This window comes from Molossus molossus, unplaced genomic scaffold (assembly GCF_014108415.1).
Source record: "Molossus molossus isolate mMolMol1 unplaced genomic scaffold, mMolMol1.p scaffold_m16_p_1, whole genome shotgun sequence".
Classification (NCBI taxonomy): Eukaryota; Metazoa; Chordata; class Mammalia; order Chiroptera; family Molossidae; genus Molossus; species Molossus molossus.
Genome location: NW_023425344.1, coordinates 186,668,537 through 186,689,096, shown reverse-complemented (window position 1 = coordinate 186,689,096; position 20,560 = coordinate 186,668,537). Strand labels below are relative to the sequence as shown.

General features: G+C 41.5%; 1 protein-coding gene across 3 annotated transcripts in view; it reads right to left on the bottom strand.

Moving 5' to 3' along the window:
• The window catches only part of SLC12A1 (solute carrier family 12 member 1), a 92,102-nt gene that overhangs the window by 12,244 nt on the left and 59,298 nt on the right, over positions 1-20,560 (bottom strand). For all 3 annotated transcript variants that reach the window (XM_036261163.1, XM_036261147.1, XM_036261155.1), the window contains exons 19-23: positions 16,680-16,762; positions 6,751-6,894; positions 3,566-3,697; positions 3,207-3,318; positions 501-587 (exon numbers count right to left, since the gene is read on the bottom strand). In XM_036261163.1, coding sequence (XP_036117056.1) covers positions 501-587; positions 3,207-3,318; positions 3,566-3,697; positions 6,751-6,894; positions 16,680-16,762 — 558 coding nt within the window. The remainder of the gene's footprint in view (positions 1-500; positions 588-3,206; positions 3,319-3,565; positions 3,698-6,750; positions 6,895-16,679; positions 16,763-20,560) is intronic.

Below are 20,560 nucleotides of genomic sequence, written 5' to 3'. Positions count from 1 at the left end.
CCTGCTGTTCTTGCCACCATAGACACCAAGAACATGAGGGCAATTCTAAAATGTCAACTAAGCTGTGTTTCAGCAATTCTCCCTCTCAAACTCATCCTCATAAAACTTTTCCTTCCCTCAGAATGTACTTGATAGTGCTAGGTCATGATTATTTGAAGTCCCGTTTTATTATATCCTGTCAGGAAGTCACTGCAGTAAAGCATAACATTTTTACCCTTTAATAATCCACACAAGCCCGGCCGGTGTGGCTCAATGGTTGAACATAGGCCCATGCACCAAGAGGTTGTCAGTTCGATTCCTGGTCAGGGCACATGCCCAGGTTGTGGGCCCAATCTCCAGTGTGGGGCATGCAGGAGGCGGCCAATCGGTGTTCTCTCTTTCCCTCTCCCTTCCTCTCTCTCTAAAACCAATAAAAAAAAAAAAATAACACAAAAGAGATGAGAGAGTATCACAGATAAAAAATAAATAAATAAAAATGGACTGTGCTAAATGTTTCATACCTTTCTTTGTTTGGTTTCATGTTGATGTCACCGATGATATGGATGTCTGCAAATTTTATCCTAAATTTGCTCAGGAGGGAAGCCATTCTGAAAATACAAGAAAAAAAAAACCCACTTCGTCATGCCATATTTTCAATCAAAGAGTTTGGTGTTTAAGCAATCATGTCTTATTTCCACTTAGTTTTCAGACAAAGATCTTTGTCAGTGTTTGATTTTCATTATCGTGCTTGAGGGATGTATTAAGTGTGGACCAAGCTATTCCACTGGGGGCAAAGAGAAACCCCTGTGGGTGCAGACACCGGAAGGAGCAAACCCAGCCCTGCATTCGTGTTTCAGGGAAAGCAGTTAGAGCTGTCCAAGTGTCATCATTTGAAAAAAGAACGTGTTTTCATACTTACTGTTATTTTGCTGATAATTTTTAGAGTTTACTGTCAAAATACTAACTAATAATTGTATTGTGGACCCTGAGAAAGGAGATGCCTACCCAGGAGGGCTCCTGGTGGCTTACTGGGCTCAAATGTAAAAGCAGAGCCTAGCAGCCGTTTCTACACAGGGCCCTCTCACACACACCGCACTTTAGGGAGAAGCCTGCACTGAACTGCCTGCCTGTTGTAATTGTATTTCAACCAATAGGACTGAGGCTTTCCTGGTCCAATCAGAACTGCACAGCTATACCCTCATCAGCATCTTCACTGACCAATCAGAGTGGCTCCATTCTGACCAATCGAGACAGTGCTTTTTGGACCAATGAAACTGAGAGGATTTGGAGTACTCATTTGCATGAGGACAAACCAGTCAGGGACTAGGGGTGGGGACTCCTCTCTATAAAAGTCTGCTCCTCTCTGGCTTGGAGAGTGCACTTCACCTTTGCTCCAAAGCTTGGAGAGTGCACTTCACCTTTGCTCCAAAGACAGAGACGGCCTCTTCCCAGTTGGAGCTGAAACACCAAAGGAGGCTCCGTGGAGCAGGGCAAAGTGGAGCAGGAAGAACAGACTGGGTCAGAGCAGGTGGAGCACACTGGAGCGGAGCAGGGCCACCTCAGCCAGGGCCACCTCTCCCAGGGCCGCCTCACAACCCGCTGCTCTCACAGACACGCTGTATCACAATTGAGCTATTTGCACTGAATGAAGTTTCCTTCTTCACCACACCCCAAACTGGGGATTCCTGCTGGCGTTGAATTGATACCAACAACCATCAGTTGACAATATATTATTATATATTGAAGGTTTTCCCCACTGGCAATGGAAAATTTTTATATAATTTCAAAGTTACAGAAAAATTGCAGGGATAGTACAAAGAAATCGCAGATTCATCAATTGTTTCTGCTCTGCCCCATTTGATTTATTATTCTCTTTTTCTTTCTTTATATATGTCTTTATCTACATCTTTCTTTCTCTCCTTTTTTCTTTTTTTGCTTGCTTTCTACCTACCTGCCCACCTTCCTACCAAAGACATTCTCTTATATGGAATACAGATTTTGAAATCCCGGAATTTAACATTGGTATCATACTGTTATCCAATCCACTAACCATTTTCAACTTTTATTAGTTGTCCCAATAAGACACTGGAGGCTTTAGGAAAATGTAATTGTCAAAGACATCATGGTCATTTCCATTTTAATATGACCCTGTTTAAGAGAAATTAAACGTAGAGTACCTCCTAGGAAGGGGGAGAAGATACAGAACCACGACTGAAAAAGCCCAGCATTATTTTGTGATTTCTGAAAGTAGGTTCCAGGAAGGGCTCAGGACGGAGACAGGCCAGAGGGGCTGAGAATGGCTGAAGGTTCTTCTTCAGACTTCCGCCAGAGACCTCTGGCTGCACCACACTCGGCAGGCTTGTCCTCACAACTTCCCACCAGCTCTCCGTGAGTAAATCAATAAAGGTACAGACTAATACAGTGAGACTTTTAATTTTTTAACTAGAAGTGTTTTTAATAGTCATCCGTTTTAACTCTTTCAAAGAACAAATGAGAAGCCGGGGACCCAGATATGTGTAGTGACTGGTTGGTGTCAGGGCTGGAGGAGGACCAGGTGCAATCTCTCTGTCCTTTTTTTTTTATCCTCACCCGAGGACATTTTTGCATTTATCTTCAGATAGAGCAGGAAGGAGAGAGGGGGGAAGAGACAGAGAAATATCGATGTGAGAGAGACACATCGAATGGTTGCCACCCACACGACCCCCACCGGGGCGGGGACAAACTGCAACCAAGGTACATGCCCTTAGCAGGAACCAAACCCGGGACTCCCTGGTCCGCGGGCCGATGCTCCAGGCCGATGCTCTCACCGCTGAGCCAAACCAGCCAGGGCTCCTTGTTCTCGTTTAAGGGAGGTGTGCTAGAGGCTGCGCCTTTGAGTTTTCCGGAAGAAGCTATTGGACACGACTTCCTTCAGGCTCTTCTTTCCGGGAAGAACTCGATGAACATTATACAAGATCATGAGAATGTCATCCAAGACCTGAGATGAGGCTTTGGGGACAAATCCTTTCTGAAAGTGTCTGTGGCCAGGGATAGGACTTGAAGACAGTGATGAGAAAACTTACGCAGATAATTTATTGACCAGAAAACCAAGTAACCATGCAGCTGGTCGTGGTGGCTTTGTTTTTAAATCTATTGTCTCCCTAAGACACTTACAGTTCTTATGAATTAAAGCATTAGAACAACAAACATCCACGTTTTTCTAACACACGCATGGTAAAGTGACTTACGCAATTTTTTCTTCTTCAATGCGGTTAACCTTCCCTCCAACATAGATTCTTAATTTACAGTCTTTCCATTTTTTTCTGAGAGTCAAGATATAGGGGATAAGGAGTGTTAACCCTGAAAGAAAAAAAAAAAAGTAAATTATACAGAAAAGATGAGTATATTCAACTGAAAGGAAATCAATGGCTTTACATCTTTTTTTCATTCCCACATTCCCAGCTCCTAAATAATTTAAAGTCTTTGGAGAACACAGAAATGTTATTCTCTAACTGCTACCTTTTTTATATACCTTCCCATGCTGTTTGTGAAATTTATTAACAACACGGAAATTCTGCTCCCTGGTGTATATTCCAGAAAACTTTACCTCCGTCATCAAACAGCCACCAAACATCAATTGTGCCTTTTCCTTGCTTCTTTTTAAATTGGGTGCTGGCTTCCACCAGTTTCTGGTTGAACTCCCCCACATGCATGGACTGGATTGTGTTAATGCTGCTGTCTGTAATGACAGAAAAATAGGATATCCATTTGTCTTTTGAGGAAAGAAACAGAATAACTTTCCAGTAAATCTATTCAGGAAAATAGAGGACCACAGTAATTTATATCACCTTCAGTAGTTCAAACTTTTTTGATACTGGTTTTATGGTTATAGTTTTCATTGAGGATTATTTTCAGGTCCTGAGTAATTGGTCTCAGAGTGGAATTATTACTTAGACATATAACAATGCTAAATTATCTGGAAAAAAATTCGGACTTTTCCAAATTTCAGATATAATTAAATCATATTTTCTACTTCTTTTTTTTTGTTTGTTTATGCCCCTAGCAGAAATCGAACCCGGGACTCTCTGGTCTGCAGGCCGACGCTCCAACCCCTGAGCCAAACTGGCCAGGGCTCAATCATATTTTCAGATGAACTTGAAAGTGAAACATGTGGTGATCATTTTTCTGGAAATAAGCAATTGAGTCGGAAGTATTCCTTCATTAGACAATTCATTCACTTGAGTGCAATTTTCGGTGTAAATCCCACGAGTGCCTGGGCTGTAAAGGTGGCCAGGGACCACGTGCATCGTGACCTTGTATGACCCTTTGGTCCTATCCTCAAACGGCTTTACTCCTCTGCTTTCTTTTCAAGGAGTTTTGTGAAGCTAAGATAGAGCCATTTGAGCTACTTGAATTTCTGTGAATGAGATGAGAACGCCAGGAAATGTGGAAAGATAAAACTTCCTTACTTGCGTTATAATGAAGGGTGGACATAAAATACTTAAAAAAAATTTTAATGCAATTTTCAATCTAACATGGACACAATGAACGTGTTCCAGGGAACTAGGCCAGTGCTTGAATAGGGCCCTTGTTTCTATTTGCCAGTAGGGGTTTCTTTGTTACACTGTATATATTATTTCTTATTTCCATGTCTTTTAAAGTGGTGACTTTATTGCTTATTTCAAAGAGATGGTGTCACTGTAGTGCTTAGAGGAGAGCTGACAGCCGCTCGGAGCTTCCTCTCTGATCTAAGGGTTCTAAGGATCCTTTGTTCTGTCTTTTGCTGTTTTCATGTTTTGGGCCTGTCCATTCTGAAGCAATTATCTTATATTGTTTTTATCTCCCTAGGACTGCCGAGGGAGAAAGTAAATGCATTTACAAAATGGTCCAAATTCTGCCCCCACTTACATGCACATCAAAGCATCCAGGGGACCAAGTATGAGCACCTGGAGCAGAGTTGGCCTTGATCTAGAACTCAAAAGAGTTGTTAACCAACAAAAGCCCAGAGCAGTGAAAGGGCCTACATTAAGCTGTGTCTGAATTTTAGGTGTTCAATATAAAACAGAACATTATTTTGCTTTTCCAAACAATGAGACATGTTGACTTTCAGAGGAGCACACCTTCTTTTTGGTTAATCCTCACCTGAGAATATTTTCCATTGATTTTTAGGTAGAGTGGAAGGGAGGGCGGGAGGAAAGAGGGGAGGGAGAGAGGGAGAGAGGGAGAGAGGGAGAGAGGGAGAGAGAGAGAGAGAGAGAGAGAGAGATATGTAAGAGAGACACATCAATTGGTTGCCTTCTGCATGACCCTGACCAGGGCTGGGATCCAACCTGCAACCCAGGTACATGCCCTTGACTGGGAATCAAACTCAAGACCCTTTGGTCTACAGGCCAAGGCTTGAACCACTGAGACAAACCAGCCAGGGCCAGAGGAGTGCATTTTTGCCAAAAGTACTGATGCAGAAACAAGTTTCCAGAATATATCACAAGTCCCCTTTCATGTAAGTACATTAATGTTTCCCTCTTTCCCATCAGCTAATGTATAGTATTGAGTTAGGACTTCTGATTTTTTCCATTGCCTTTCCAGACTCACTATTGAATAGAGCAGATTCTCATGAATAAACCAAATATTGGGAAAGGAAAAAAGATATTAGTTAGCATCAGATTGTCTTAGTCTAAATCTATATCCTTAAAGTCCTGATAAACCACCACTGTTAGATTTAAACACATCATTTTCCTAGGGTGCCAATACATATTTGGCTTACTTACTAGCCCATGCAATGTTCCAGGTACCTGAGGGTACCTATAATATTTGAAGGAGTATATAAAAATATATTTTATAAATAATTTATATATATACAGTGAAATTTCACCCTTGGGCTATCGTAGGAAAACAAGGAAACAAAACCAAGCTTTTCCAGGGTGGAGATAGCCTATTCAAAAGGTTGGATTCTGTTAGCCTAACTCAGAAGCCTGCCAAATCTCAGTTTGGATCTTGCTATTTGACTCCTACGAGAATGACCGTTCTCAGGCCTCACACCAGGGAATGACTTTAGTAACCATAGGATTACTTGTACAGGGCAGAAATAAATGTTAACATTCCAATTTTCTACCAGCAGAGGTCGCTGTGGACCTCATTAAATGCAAAGCTGCATTGTTTCTGCAAAGAGCAATTAAAAATATATATCAGATGTTTGATTCACCAGTTTATAAAATTTTATAGCAAGATTTCTTATTTTCCGGTCCTCTGTTCCTGGGATGTATACCTGATATGTAGATATAAGTGTACTACTCAGCCAAAATCTACAGATAACTAGTATCAATAAAATTTCTAGTCCAGAATCCTGGTTTGTGACAAACATATTTTTTGAAATTGGAGCTCTAGCTGGATCTCTTATTCAAACTTCTGAAATGTCTGTAAGGTGTGTGCGTGTGTGTATTTGTGTGTGTGTGTGTGTGTGTGTGTGTGGTAGGGGATGTAGATAAACCAGTTTGGGTACTGGTTTTTAAATTTCTATCCCCTTTTCATCTTAACTAAGAAATTTCTATTTCATGGCACTCAATCTGCTCCCAAACCAAATATTATCATTTCAAAAGAAAGTAAGATAGTACAAAGAGCTTCACAGTATTGATAACTGGCAAGGACTTCTACTTTTCACCCATGCTGCCTTTCGTCTGTAGTCCTTACTCAATGCCTCGGGGGCTTAGACGCTGACTTCTCACCCCTACAGATACACAAGTCTGTAGGAGTGCTGCACCTTGTAATCCCGCCCATAAATGTAAAAGTACTTACCTTTCTTAGAAGTGGGCTTAGTAATGTTAAACTTGCCAGCTTTTTTAAACAAGCCTCGGATGCCCCCGTTGCCTTCTCCGCTTTCGTTGTCTTTGATAGTGGCTTCCAGAGCCAGCCTCTCCTGTTCCAGTTTCTCTAGTTCATCTGATGAGAGAAGACAAAGTCACTTACTGAGCTCAGAGAGACAGCAGTTTTGGGTTGTTTTTTTTTTGTTTTTGTTTTATTTTATTTTTGCTACAGATGTTTCTCCTTTTTCACCCCATTGACACCCTCCTCCCCACCCCCCCAACCCCGTCCCTGGCTTTGTTGTCCATGTCCATTGGTCATGCATACATGCATATAAGTTCTGTGGTTTATCTCTTCCCTCCCCCCGCCACCCTCTCTTCTGAGGGTTGTCAGTCTGTACCCTACTTCCATGGAGAGACAGCGTTTTTAGGAACACGCTTATGAACGATTTTTAATATTTAAAATGGTATATCTGCAATGAAATGATTATTATAACATGATATAAAGTCACTAGGATTTTAGTTGTAAGGGCTATTAAATGACATTTTTATTCACTTCCAGCAAAACCCCCAAAGCCAGGTCCACTGTACATAAGTTCTTATACACTGAAAGCCACTGATTCACTGACCTGAGCTCCGGGGTCAGAGAAGTTACCGCTGAAGTGATAGAGTGACAGAAGTATACTGGGTATATCAGGCACCCAACAATGCCTCCCGAATTAAAACACAAAGCCAGAGAACAAGAAGTAAGGAGAGATAACCAAATCTTATAATAAACTTCATGGGTTCTGAATCCAAATTACAGTGAAAAATATCCACCAAAACAATTCTTCCCAATAAGCAAAATACTTCCTGGAGCGATCACAGCGAAAGAAGTAAAAGCTGAGACGTCTGTGTGCCTGTCTGAGTTCAAATGACTAAAAGGGTCTCACGACATTTGAGTCTGGAAAAAGAGTCAGGCTACGCAGAATTTCCTGTCCATGCTTTAGACCCACTATCCAAACTGTGGTTGTGTCTGGCTGCCTTTTATCTTTTTTGGATTCGGATTGTGACGAAAAATCTCTAGCTGCTATGTAATGCGTTGCCTCATTCTCTCACCCCAGCCTGCTCTGGATGAGGGTATAAATAAAGACCTTAAAAGCAGTCATATGACAGTGCTGAAGAGTGATGGGCGTTCTGGCTTGCAGAGAGCAAGGTGGCCTCTTGGCAGATCCCCTCATCTTCTTGCCTGCTGAGAACAGAGCCTTAGAAAATGAGCAATGTTCTGAGACAGAGAGTAGAAAACCTAGATTCAATGTTACGGAACACTGCCAGGGCCTCTGTAAATGTCAACCCTCAGAGTCTGTTGCCTAATCTATCTGGGAAGCGAAGCTATACAAACTCTAGATTTATCAATTATGCACTAACTAAATCTGTCAGGACAGTCACATCCCTAGCCCGTGCTGTTATTCAGCTACACAGAATTGTCTGGCCCCTTTCCAGGTCTTAGCAATTAATCTTTTGCCAGTGGCATGAGATTTAAGGTCAAATCACCCATGTGATTTCCCCAAAGCTTCAAAGGTTCTCAAGATCAGCAGCTATAGAAAATCTGAGAAATTAGACTGACGGTATTAAAGTTCAGACAGGAGTTGCTTACCCCCGACTTTTGAAAGATGAACACAAGCGACATTCCACGTGGCGTCGTGACCGATTATAGCTCTGCTGCTGGCTTTATGTGACATTAAGCAAGTCATTGACTTTCTCTATGCCTCTGATTTCCTATCTGTGAAATGGAAAATTGTAACCTTTCCCTTTCCCTAGCATTGCAAAAAGAATAAACAACGGTTCTGCCTAGTGCTTTGGAGCTTCTTAAAGAACAAAGCGACTGGTGCATTCTATAGACCATGTATTTATGCACTGTACCCCTAGCTATCACCCACATTTTGGGGCATCTGCGGAGTAACTGCTCTATGCAGTCATCTGGAAGGTACACATTTGTGAGCTTCTTGGGGGGCAACTGCAAGGACAGTTGGGGGTTCCTTTGCTTTCCTTTTTTGGCTGGCATGCCCTGTGATCAGCCACTGGTTGCCATGTTCTTTGTCCTCCAGTTTGGACAAAGGAGAAGATAAATCCTCCTCTGCAACAGAGTCAGCTGGCTGAGTGCACCGGGAGCCGCTCCAACAATTTGCTTGAAGGTATGTACACAGCCCGTCCCCGGACAGCAAACTGCAAACTTCCAGGTCTGAGAAACAAAACCAGCCTTTGCTTGAATGAGGCAGATTCAGCAGTGCCTTCAAAGACAGTGGAGACAGCGTCTATTCTAAAGGCTAAACTCGGCTTGGTTGGCCGTCTGGAATTTTCGGATCCACACAGCGGTACGATCCTCGGCACAGGGATTTTGCAAGTTCTTATCAGAGTTAATTCTGAATCATTCACACTGTAGGTGACCTAAGGCCTCCTTCAGCTCACCCCCTCCTTTTCTCATTTCAGCACTGAGAAGTGATGTTTTGATGCTCTGTTCTGAATCATCTCTCTGGTGTACTGCTTGCCTCTGTTTGCATAAGAGATCAAGAGCGGACTTGGTCAGAACATGTCTGCCAACAGGAGTGCCGCCTAGCTGACCGAGAGCCGAGGTAGACCGAACGGAGAGATGTGAACTGACCACCACAAAGCTGACAGTGACTACGACTCATTTCATCACTGGTACCACCACCACCGTCACTGCTCCCCCTGTGATCTTAGGGTTCACAAAGCCCTATCCACACAGTGTCTCATCTGATCCTAACAGCAGTACCGGGATGCTGGCAGAGCTAGCGACAGTCTCCCCATTTTAATGGAAAGGGAACTTGGGTTCTGTCAGTTCCAGTGACTTGTCTGAGGTTGGACAGCTAGTCACCCGTCTTCTGCTTCCAATTCTGGGGTTCACCCCTCTTCATCATCCTTCCTCAGTGATGTCCCTGACTGCCAACATCTGCCTGTTGAAGAAATACCCAATCTGCATTTTTTTGAATCCTCACCCAAGGCATGTTTTTATTGATTTTAGTGAGAGAGGAAGAGAAAGAGAGAGAGAGAGAGAAAGAGTGAGATATTGATCAGTTGCCTCTCATATGTCCCCAACCAGGGATTGAACCCACAACCTAGGTATGTGCCCTGATCAGGAATTGAAACTGCAACCTTTTGGTGTATGGGATGAGGCTCCAACCAACAGAGCCACCCAGCCAGGGCCCAATCTGCATTTTTTTAAAGAAACCACCCCCAAGTTTTCCAATCTGAGAAATGTACATAATGTTCTACATTTCCAGAATACACTGCAGCAACCTTTACTCCAGTGCCAGTCTGTGTGACACAGAATAGAGTTTTAAGTTACATGTGTATTTTACTAGACTGCAAACTCCTGGAGTGTAGCTTAGGTTATATCTTATTACCATCGTTTACTGAGAGTTTATTGTGTGCCAAGTACAATACTAAACACTTGACCACCATCATATCTTTTAATGCAAAATAATAAATCTGTAAGGTAGGTACTCTATTCCAATTTGCAAATGTGAAGTGGAACACAGAGAGGATGAATAATTTGACTAAGGCCCCATAGCCCAAAAGAGTCAAGCCAGGATTTGAATCCAGGTCTGTCAGATTCCAAACCTGTGTTTAGACTTCACATACTCCCTCTCTCACATTCTTAGTTGAGTCCACACCTCTTCGCTAGTGCCTACCACCATAACGAGAACTCAAGGGTAGTTTGCTGAAATGAAAGAACAGGCCAGTACTATTAATGAAGTTCAAAGGGAGTGTGATAAGTAAGTAAACAGTTGTCAGGGATGGGGTATGTAACGTGTGAGGGGGCGGGTACAAATGACAATGTTTGAAAAAAGTGGAGTTAATGCTAGAGACAATCTAAAAAGAGGCACTAACAGGGGCTGGTGGTATAAACCAGGCTGGAATGTGACAGAAGGTAGGACAGGTGGGACTAATCAGAAGAATAAAAGGCAAGGAAAGGGTTTTTTTCCCTGGAAAGGCCCACCACCTGAGCATCAGGTGGACATTTTAATCTCCCATGTTAGATAATTCCATACTCCATCATAACTTGCAAAGCCACAATACTAGAGAGAGAGAATAATATCCTGCCCTTTCTCATTCCAAGATGAAGAGAATTCCTGAGGCTGGATAAAAGAGCTTAGACTTTAGGGTCTCCCTGTTGAGGGGGTTTCTAACCGGTTGTTCATACACAGCCCCAGACAGTTCTCACAGTAAAAACAGAGAGAGAATCTGAGCCGCGTCTTCATGCAAATACCAAACCACGTGGATAGTAGTTACTCTATTCTCAAGTGCTTTATAAATTGATTGTATGGTAACCTACCAGCGTGACCATATTTTGAAACTCAATTTAGTTGCCTAGATCGCCTCCAATATTCTATCCTCAGTCTTTTTTTTTTTTTGAGATGCTTTTTAGAAATAGGCAGGAGTCTACTCATTACAATTCACTTGAATCTTAAGAAGAAGGAGTAGTCAATTCTCTTACAACAGGAGGGAGAACTGGGAAGCCTCCTGGGGAATGGCATCCCCTCCCACTTCATTAATTATTAAATTACGCTTCTTTCCTTGGTCAGTCAACTCGAAGCTGGAAATGCTCACGGGAATCTGCATGCCGCAGCCCTGGTGACGTCTGGGTGAACGGAAGGCAGGAAGCAATCCTGCAGTGGTCACTGTCTGATCAGGTAATTATGAACTACGCTGCCGTCTGTCTTTGTGTTGCTAAGCCACTTCCTCAGGGGCAGCAGAATCCCTGTGCCCTGAGATGGTCATAAATCGTGCCATGCTTACACGGACCACTCACCTGCAACATATCGCAAATCACGTGTCATCACTTTCGTTCCTACCAGAATAATCTGGACTCCCTGTTGAAGTTGGCAAACTTGCTAAATACCCTTGGGAAATGAGCAACATGAAATACTGTGTATTTTGTGTTGTCAGGCGATAAATTAATTTATTAAGAGACACTGTCAGCCACCAGTACTGGATGAGTTGCTGCAGTATACAAACTAGAGTGGTATGAGCGTCGATCTTATTTATACAGAAGTTATTCTCTTCACATAACCCTGTGACACAGTATAGAAATAATTGTCATTAGCTGGCAAATTACCTATAAAGCTGATTTCTATTCACTGCTTTATTAACTACAGTATATGGGCTCTCAGAATTGCTAATATTTTCTTTAAATTATAATGTGTGATGACACCTTGGTGCCTATGTTGGAAAAGCTATGATGATAATCATTAACATAGTGTAATGCAATACTTAAGATTTATCTGGCTCTTATTAAGCCTTATATTACAGTATAATATAATGAAACACAAGCTTATTTCTTCCAATTCAAAATCTAATATGATGGTTGTGGCATAAATTACAAAAACTTCAAAACAATGCATGGAAATGTGGCGTAAAGTTAATTCCTATCATTTATGCTGTTGTTTTTCTGCCCGTTCTTCATGTATTTGCATAACATTGTTTTCTGTTTACCCTAGATAATTGGTACTTATAATTATTTTATTAGCATCCAACTGTATTTTCCCTTTCTTGACTAAGAAGCAGAAATATTTCAAACATCAAAGTTGATATAAATCAGATACATCCCTTGGGAAATTAAAAGGGGATGCGGTTCACTGCCAGGATTCTCTCAGAAATACTACACACAGAACAAGCTGCTGTACTGCTTTATAGAACAAAATTGATGGCGCATTTTGGTGGATGGAGCAGTGATGGGTGGGAGCCATGTTTTTTCAGCCACATCACACCTTTCAGCTTGAAGAGATCATCATAACAGATGAAGCAAATATATAATCTCAATACAAGCATATTTTGTATTCTCATTGTTTAGATAGAAAAACATTATAGCACAAAAGGCAGACAAACTTAAAGTAAAATATAGAAATTGAGCAACACAACAGGTCTCTCAATATTCGGTTCTTTTTTTTTATCCTCACCCGAGGACACTTTTTGATATTTTGTTCAGATAGAGTGGGAGGGAGAGAGAGAGAAATATCGATGTGAAAGGGACTCATCGAGTGGTTGCCGCTCACACAACCCAACCAGGGCCAGGGACAAACTGCAACAGAGGTACGTGCCCCTCGTGGGAACCGAACCTGGGTCCCTCCGGACTGCAGGCTGACACTCTAACCGCTGAGCCAAACCAGCCAATATTAGGTTCTTATACTGGTCCTCAACGTCAGTCTCTCTTACCACAGACAGGCAACCTCTGTGTTAGATTTTTGAAGGGATAGGTAGAAGCAACCTTGTTCCATTCCTGTATCTCAGGTTTTACCATTGACTCTCAATATGTAAGTCATAGTCCTTTCTAGCTTTCCTTTCTTAAAGGTAGACCAGTGCTTCAAACAGACATGTGTTTGAATCTCAGCTCTACTAGCCTTGTGAATCTTGGGTAAGCCTCCATTTCATTAGTTGTGAAATGGGATCAATGGTCATATTTTCCTCATAGGATAGTCGGGATAATAAATGTAATATATGTGAACATGAAATATAATACATGGCACAGAGTAAATACTCAAAATGTTAGCTATTGTTACTAATAGTGTATTAAGTTCAACTAGGAAGGAATATATAAATGAATCATGAATGCCGAGAGGGAATTAATATATCTGGTCTGTAAATGTCAAAGGTCCATAAAAAGAGAAAGGGGCATAAAAAATGAAGACTGAAAGTACTAAAGATAACCTCTATGCTACAATTTTGCATAGGATGGAGTCTATTCTCAATTTTTTTAAAGCTCTTCCTACATAATCATAGACTATACATATCAGATAGTGGTTTTTTACCCTATACAAACTCTATCTGTATGTCTTCTTCTTTCTCCTCCTCCCTTACAATATACCAGAATGGCTGCATCCCAAACTTCACCTAACCCACTCAGGTCTCCTTCTCTGTGGTGGAGATGATTGTGGAAGGACCGAAGAGAACCTGGACCCATCAGGTGCCAGTGCTCTCAAGTCCCTGCAGGCTTTTCCTTTCTGCTGGACCTACCCAGTAAAGTCCCGGTCCTCCTAAATCCTGGAAAGCAAAGCTGCTAGAGAAAAACTGGACAACTAGAGAGATCGCTCCAACTTCAGAAAAAGAATTGAGACTATTGTGCACGAGCCTCCTCGATTGATCACTCCACTCTTACAAAACCACACACCTCATCAATCTTCACCTCTTGCTCTGATGTTAGAAGATGAAGCATTTTTCTTCTGTTTCAGGCCGACTCTTTCATCCCTACCCTTTCCTTGACTCCTCCTGTTCCTCCGGGATCTTACTCCATGGGTTATACTCCCCCTTCCTTTTTTTACCTTTATCTTCAATTTCTCCCATTCTCCTGGGCCCACTCTCTCAATCTGAAAACATGCCTCTCTCTCCCATTCTAAGGTCTGTAGGTCTTTTTATAGTGAAACTCCTCAGTCTCATTCCTCTCCTTAGCATCTAAATTTCTCAGAATGGTTGGCCACATCCATCTTCTCTGTGTCATCATCTCATATTCTCTCCTCAACCCACTGTAATATGGATTCTATCAACACCGGTCTACAGGAATTACTCTCACTAAGATTATCTGTGCTGTGTCAACTACATTTTATTCACAAATCTTTCTGGTGTTTTCCCCGATACTGATGATTCTTCTCATTTTGAGCACTCTGCTGCCATGACACCAGCCTTCTGGCTCCTCTGCCTTTGTGATCGCTCCTTTCCTCCTCCTTCTCTGTGAACCTTTCTGGTGCCCTGAGCTCTTGGCTACACATACTCTTTTGGCTGTATTTTCCAGTACGATAGTTTCAGTTTTCACCTTCACTATGATGTCTCCTGTATTAGTTTGGTAGGGTTACCATAATACATACCACAGACTCGTGGCTTAAACAACATAAATGTTTCACAATTCGGGAGACCAGAAGTCCAAGACCCAGGTGCTGGCTCGGTTGGCTTCATTCTGATGTTTCTCTCCTTGGCTTGTAGATGGCCATCACCCCCCTTTCCTCTGTGCTTGTCTGGGTCCTAATCTCTTTTTATAAGGACACTGGTCCTATTGGATCAGGGCCCACTCTATTGATCTATTTTACTTTACTTACCTCTTTAAAGAACCTATCTCCAAATACAGTCATATCTGAGGTTAGGACATCAATATATGAATTCTGAGGGAATACAGTTTGGTCCATAATAGCTCCTAAATCTCCATCTACAACTCACAATTCTCCTTTAAGACCGGAGCTGTCTAACTGCCTATTGGACATTTCCAGTAGGGTTTCCCACAGGAGGTTCTTTAAAAGTGAACCAGGCATCACTTCACTAAACCTACTCTTCCTCTTGTGTTTCCCATTTCCATTGGTAGAACCACCATTCATTTAGTCAGACAAGGAACCTTTTTCCCCTCTTCCCTCTCCCATACTTTGTACATCCAACCAACCCAAATGCTGTTCTTTGTACCTCCAAAGTATTTCTGTTCTTTTCTCTCCATTCCCTGGCTCTAGTTCAGACTGTCACTGTCTCTAGCTTTGATTGATATGAAAATCTTTTTTGATTTGTCTCTCCGTTTCCATTTATGGTCCTCACTGAGTCCATGCCAATGTAATTGAAAGAATATGAGATTTAAAACCTAAATTTGACCACATTACTCTCTCACTTAAATCTCCTTAAGAGTTCCTAATTGCTTACAGAATATGATCCACATGTTTTAATATGGCTAATGAGGGCTTTTAAAATCAGGATCTTATTTCAGCAGCCCCATATTTCACTACTGTCCGCTTCAGCTTTTCATGTAAGTGACACTGCTCTGCATTTTGTTGCCCTACATTGCATTCCCCCATAGTCCCTCATCTTCACACCTTTGCTAATGCTCTCTCTTTGCCAGGAATGCTAGTCCCCAAACTCTTTCATTTTTTTCTTCCCCAACATTGCCTAGTTAACTCCTTCTCATCCACTAGATCCCCAAAACAAAGGTTACTTTTTCCAGGAGACCTTCTTGGAGATAGATGTCTCTCCTCCCTTTCCCATAATACCTTGTTATACCATTATCACAGTAATATACTTGTTTTCAATACTCTTCCTAGTAATGGTGTACCCAGTACTGTTACCTACATCATGGCTGCTGCATAAGAGGTACCTCCAAAAATCCTTTGTATTAGTGCCATGTTTTCAGTGGACTCTATTATAAAGTTTAGTTAAAGAGATAAGTCATGGATTAGTGTCCTGTCCTAATATTTCACTGACTTTCTTGATGTGTTCTTTATTTCATACACAAAAGAGTATGTTTAAACTTTAAGACTAAACAAGTATAGTTGACCCTTGAATAATGCTGGTTTGAACTACGCGGGTCAATTGAACTAGGAGGTGCAGTTGAATGGCAGTCAATTGAACTGTGTAGGTCAATTTTAAAAAATCCTGTATCAGTGGGCTCACTATCCTCCATAGGGAAAAAGCAGAGTCACTAATCTGAATTAGTGATTTTGCGTCTGACGTAGATTAGTGATTCGTAGCCTGCTGCATTCAGGTTCATTTCCATGTTACTTGTAAACTAGATCATAGACTCTTAAAAACAAAATCCATGGTTTTCTGGGGAAAGAACCTTCCCTTTTTTGGAAACATCTTGCAGAAATTAATTCGACAGGTTAATTTACCAAAGGCATTTATTTTCAGTGATGCTGGCTTTGTGGTTTTGTGATAAGAAGAATAATTGATGACAGCTCTGGATTATTCTATATTTCTGGTCAGCAGGACAAAGGCCACTGGCGTTAGCAATGGGGAAGCACGGGAAGTGTACAAACCTCAGGTCAGCACAAGAACGTAAGCTCCACTGTTACAGGGTTTTGTCTGTATGGTGCACTGGTCTACCCCAGCACCTAGAACTCCATGCCAGCATGGAGTAGGGGCACAATAAATGTGTGTGGATTGAATAAATAAAGTACATACCTTGCACTTGAAGAACCTGAGAGATGTCAAACCCTTGGCTGATTCTGACTATGACCACACCAATCTCAAAATCAAATGCATCGCTGTAAGTGGAAGGAAAGTGGTTAGTAATTTAAATGACTCTTTCATCCTCAAGCTTTGGACAAATATTAAATTTGCTTCTAGGATTTTAATGTAATCAGACAAAGAAAATTCACTTGAGAATACAACCAAGAGCTGAAGGCTTTCTGTTTGTTTGTTCTCCCTTTCTACCTTTAAAAAAAATGTATTCTGTGGAACGGTAACTAACTCATTTACTTTGGGACCAATTTAGTCAAATAGACTATCAACTAGAACTTTGATTAAGAGCTTGTAATGTAATTTGTAAAAGTTGACTCCTTTTGAATGTAAGCAAAACAATCACTGAAATATTTATAACAGAGAGTTTTCAGACTGTAAAGACCCTTAGAAATGATCAACCAAATCTCTGCCCATTGAGTGGGCATCAAACAACATTTCTGAGGTCAAGTTCCCAGTTAAAAATGTCTCCAGTTCCTGGAAGGAACTTTCACCCTTGACTTTGGACAGACCATTTGAAGCCAAGTTCTTCATGGCAACCCTGTGCTGTTGAAGTTGGCTGTTGTGCCTTCTCTACACCCAACCCAATGAGGTCAGATTATCTAGAAGGGAAAGAAAGACTTTCTTTGATCTCCATTCTTATGGTAGATTCCTTTCTCTGCCTGTAAATGTATGGCAAACCAATTAGCACTTTGAGTTCATTTAAACTTTCTCCTTGGGAGTTGCTTTGTTCAATCTTCTACGGCTCTTGAGATCAAGACCCTTACCATTGGGTCATCCTTCCCCAGAAACTATGCAGTTTGTGATCAAATCTCTATATACCAACAAGACTTCATCAGCCAAAGTAAACTTGAATTTTCAAATAATGACATAAAGATGTTCAGTATAATATGAATATTCACTCAAAATTCAAACTATGTGATCTTCACTTAACAAAATAGATCCATGCTAGTAAAAGTGCCCCAAAGTAAATTCCTGATGAATTTTGTTTCTAATTGTCCTAGATTATAAAAAGTAGACAGTGTGTTCCACAATAAAATTTGGATTCTGTGTTAAGCATAATAATTTCAGACCCCCAAAGCCATGCACTTTTTAATCCCTGGAGCCTGTGAATATGTTACTTTCCATGGCAAAAGGGCCTTTGCAGATGTGATTAGGTTAAGAACCTTGAGGTGGGGAGATTATCCTGAATTCCCTGGGTGGGCCCAGTGTAATCACCAGGGTCCCTGAAGGTGAAGTGGGAGGCTAAAGAGGAGGTTAGAGTAATGTGAGGTGAGAAGAATTTGACTCATCAAGGGCTTTGACGACGAAGGAAGAGGGCCACTAGCAACGGGCAGCCTCTGGGAGACGCTAGGAAAGGCAACACCATACATTCTCTCCTAGAGCCCCCAGAAGGTAACACAGCCCAGCCCACACCTTGATTTTAGCTTAGTGAGCTAGTGTCAGACTTTTAACCCATGCAACTATCAACTAATAAATATGTGTTATTTTAAGCCACTAAGTTTGAGATGATTTGCTAATGCAGCCAACAAAAACTAGTACAGATTCTAATGAAAATCAAACCATATTAAGAATATTATAGGCATTTAAATATTTTATTAAGAATGGTAAAATACTAAACTATTGTAATAATATCCTTATGGTAACAATAATACAGTGTTTAAGTCATAAAAGAAAAGAAAACAAAACAAAACCAAAGTCAGAAAGACAAATACCATACAATACGGTGTATCGTTGTCTTCCTTCTATATTGACCCCTTTGCTATGGTAGTCATTTTACTTTACCAAGTCAGCTACATTTTATACTAGTACAAGTTTGAGCCACCTTAACACTGAACTTTATCACCAAGAAGACCAATTATTAGTTTGGTATAAGAGTCAGAAGTTTCCTTAGCTTAATATTACTAGGTTTGATTATTTTGGTCCCTTTGAATACCTAGACCAGTGGTTCTCAACCTTCCTAATGCCATGACCCTTTAATACAGTTCCTCGTGTTGTGGTGACCCCCAACCATAAAATTATTTTTGTTGCTTCTTCATAACTGTAATTTTGCTACTGTTATGTCTTAGGCTACCCCTGTGAAAGGGTCATTCGACCCCACAAAGACTGTTTGGGGTGGTGAGGAGGTTAGAAGACGATTCCAGGTAATTTTGTATCAAATAATGGACTCTATGACTAAAGAATTACATATTTCTTCTTATATGTCCCACCCCTTTTTGGTTCCCAAAAGTGAAGGTAAAATTTCTTTCCCCTTGATCCCCTTTTCCCCCATAGATAAAGATGAAATTGTACTGAAAAATCTGAATAACAGACAACAGATCTAAATCCATTTCCAAGAACGTCAGGTCAGCAAGTGACTGTAATTCTAAACATATCAAAATGCTATTCGCTAAGCCTGGCGAAATTCTAACCCTGATCACCTGGTTTAGGCTTAACCTACTTCACCTAGAGCACCTGCAGGAGTCAGGAGGCAGCTCGTGGCTTCTGGACTCTGTATGTTTGCAGAACACGTTTCAGGAGACAGCATTTAATGCACGGGTCTCCCATGTTAGGAAGGCTAAATGGATTTCTGTTTGGTCAGTAATGCGTATAATTTCAGAAGACAAACATTATTTTCTTAGGCTTCTTTTCAGTAGAACTAATATTAGAATGCATTGATTGTGTTGCCTAAATCTCCCCCAAATGACGAGAAATGTGGTGCTCCTTCTAGCAGGGGCCAGCAGACATGGCCTGGGAGAAGTGCTGAGAATATGCTTGTTTTGCTGGGTGAGGGTTTCTTTCCTGTGTATTATGGACTTTTCAGACCTCTTAAGGCATGTTCTCTACCCTGTGATATGAAATCAGACGGAAGCCAGGCCCGGGCCGAGGAAATCTTCCATTTTCAGAGCTGTTGACACAAAGGATGGCTGCTGTCCACAGCTCATGTTGCCTCCCTTGAGGTGGACCTGGTGAAGTATTTGCAAGCCTGGAAGAAAGGATCCCTTTTCTAGAATGGTCACTGAGGACTCTGGGCCTCTCCATAAGTGTAGCATTTGTCTTCTCTGATGCAAAAGAAGGAGCCAGGCCAGGCAGAGCTCAGGGTACGTGTGTTCTTCTGGGGGCAGCCTAACAGGTGGTCAGGAGCTGACGCTTGGAATTCAGATGGTCCTGGGCTAAAATTCTAGTTCTGTTATTTATGCAACTCTGTCATGTGCTGCATGTTACTTAATTTTTAATATCTGTCTCGCCTTATAAAATGGGAGCAGTAGTAGTGCTTACTCCAAAGCCTTCTTGTGAGAATTAAAAGGGATAACTCATGTTAAAGACATTAGCCTGGTGCCTGTTCATTCTTGAACGACTATCATTATTACCTTTATCCCGAGACTCTTCCGATATTTAAGTATCGGGTGTCACGTACCATTTAAAACTGACATTGTGCACATACACCAACCCTACTACATGGCACAGGCACCTGGCACGTGCAACCCTCCCATGAACAAAGGGAGAGCTGAGGGTTTGGGCCCGTGACTTCATTACCCAAGGCTCAGGGGGAAGACAATGGCTGAATGGGGCACACCAGCTAATCCAAGAGTCCAGTTGTTTGGAAAGAAAAATTCCTTTCTTACCTACCTGGCCTTTGCTTTTAATCTCATAAATAGGTTTTAAGGTTATAATTCTTAATATTGACCTTTTGCTTTGACGCCGAATTCTCCCCCACCCTCTTTCCTCTGATGCTACGATTCCCTCAAGTTCTTTTCTTGGCAGTATATTTTCACTTGGTCAAGAATTCAGAGTGCCAGGGGAATGTCCTCTTCTCGGGCAATTTAATGTAGTCTAACAATGTC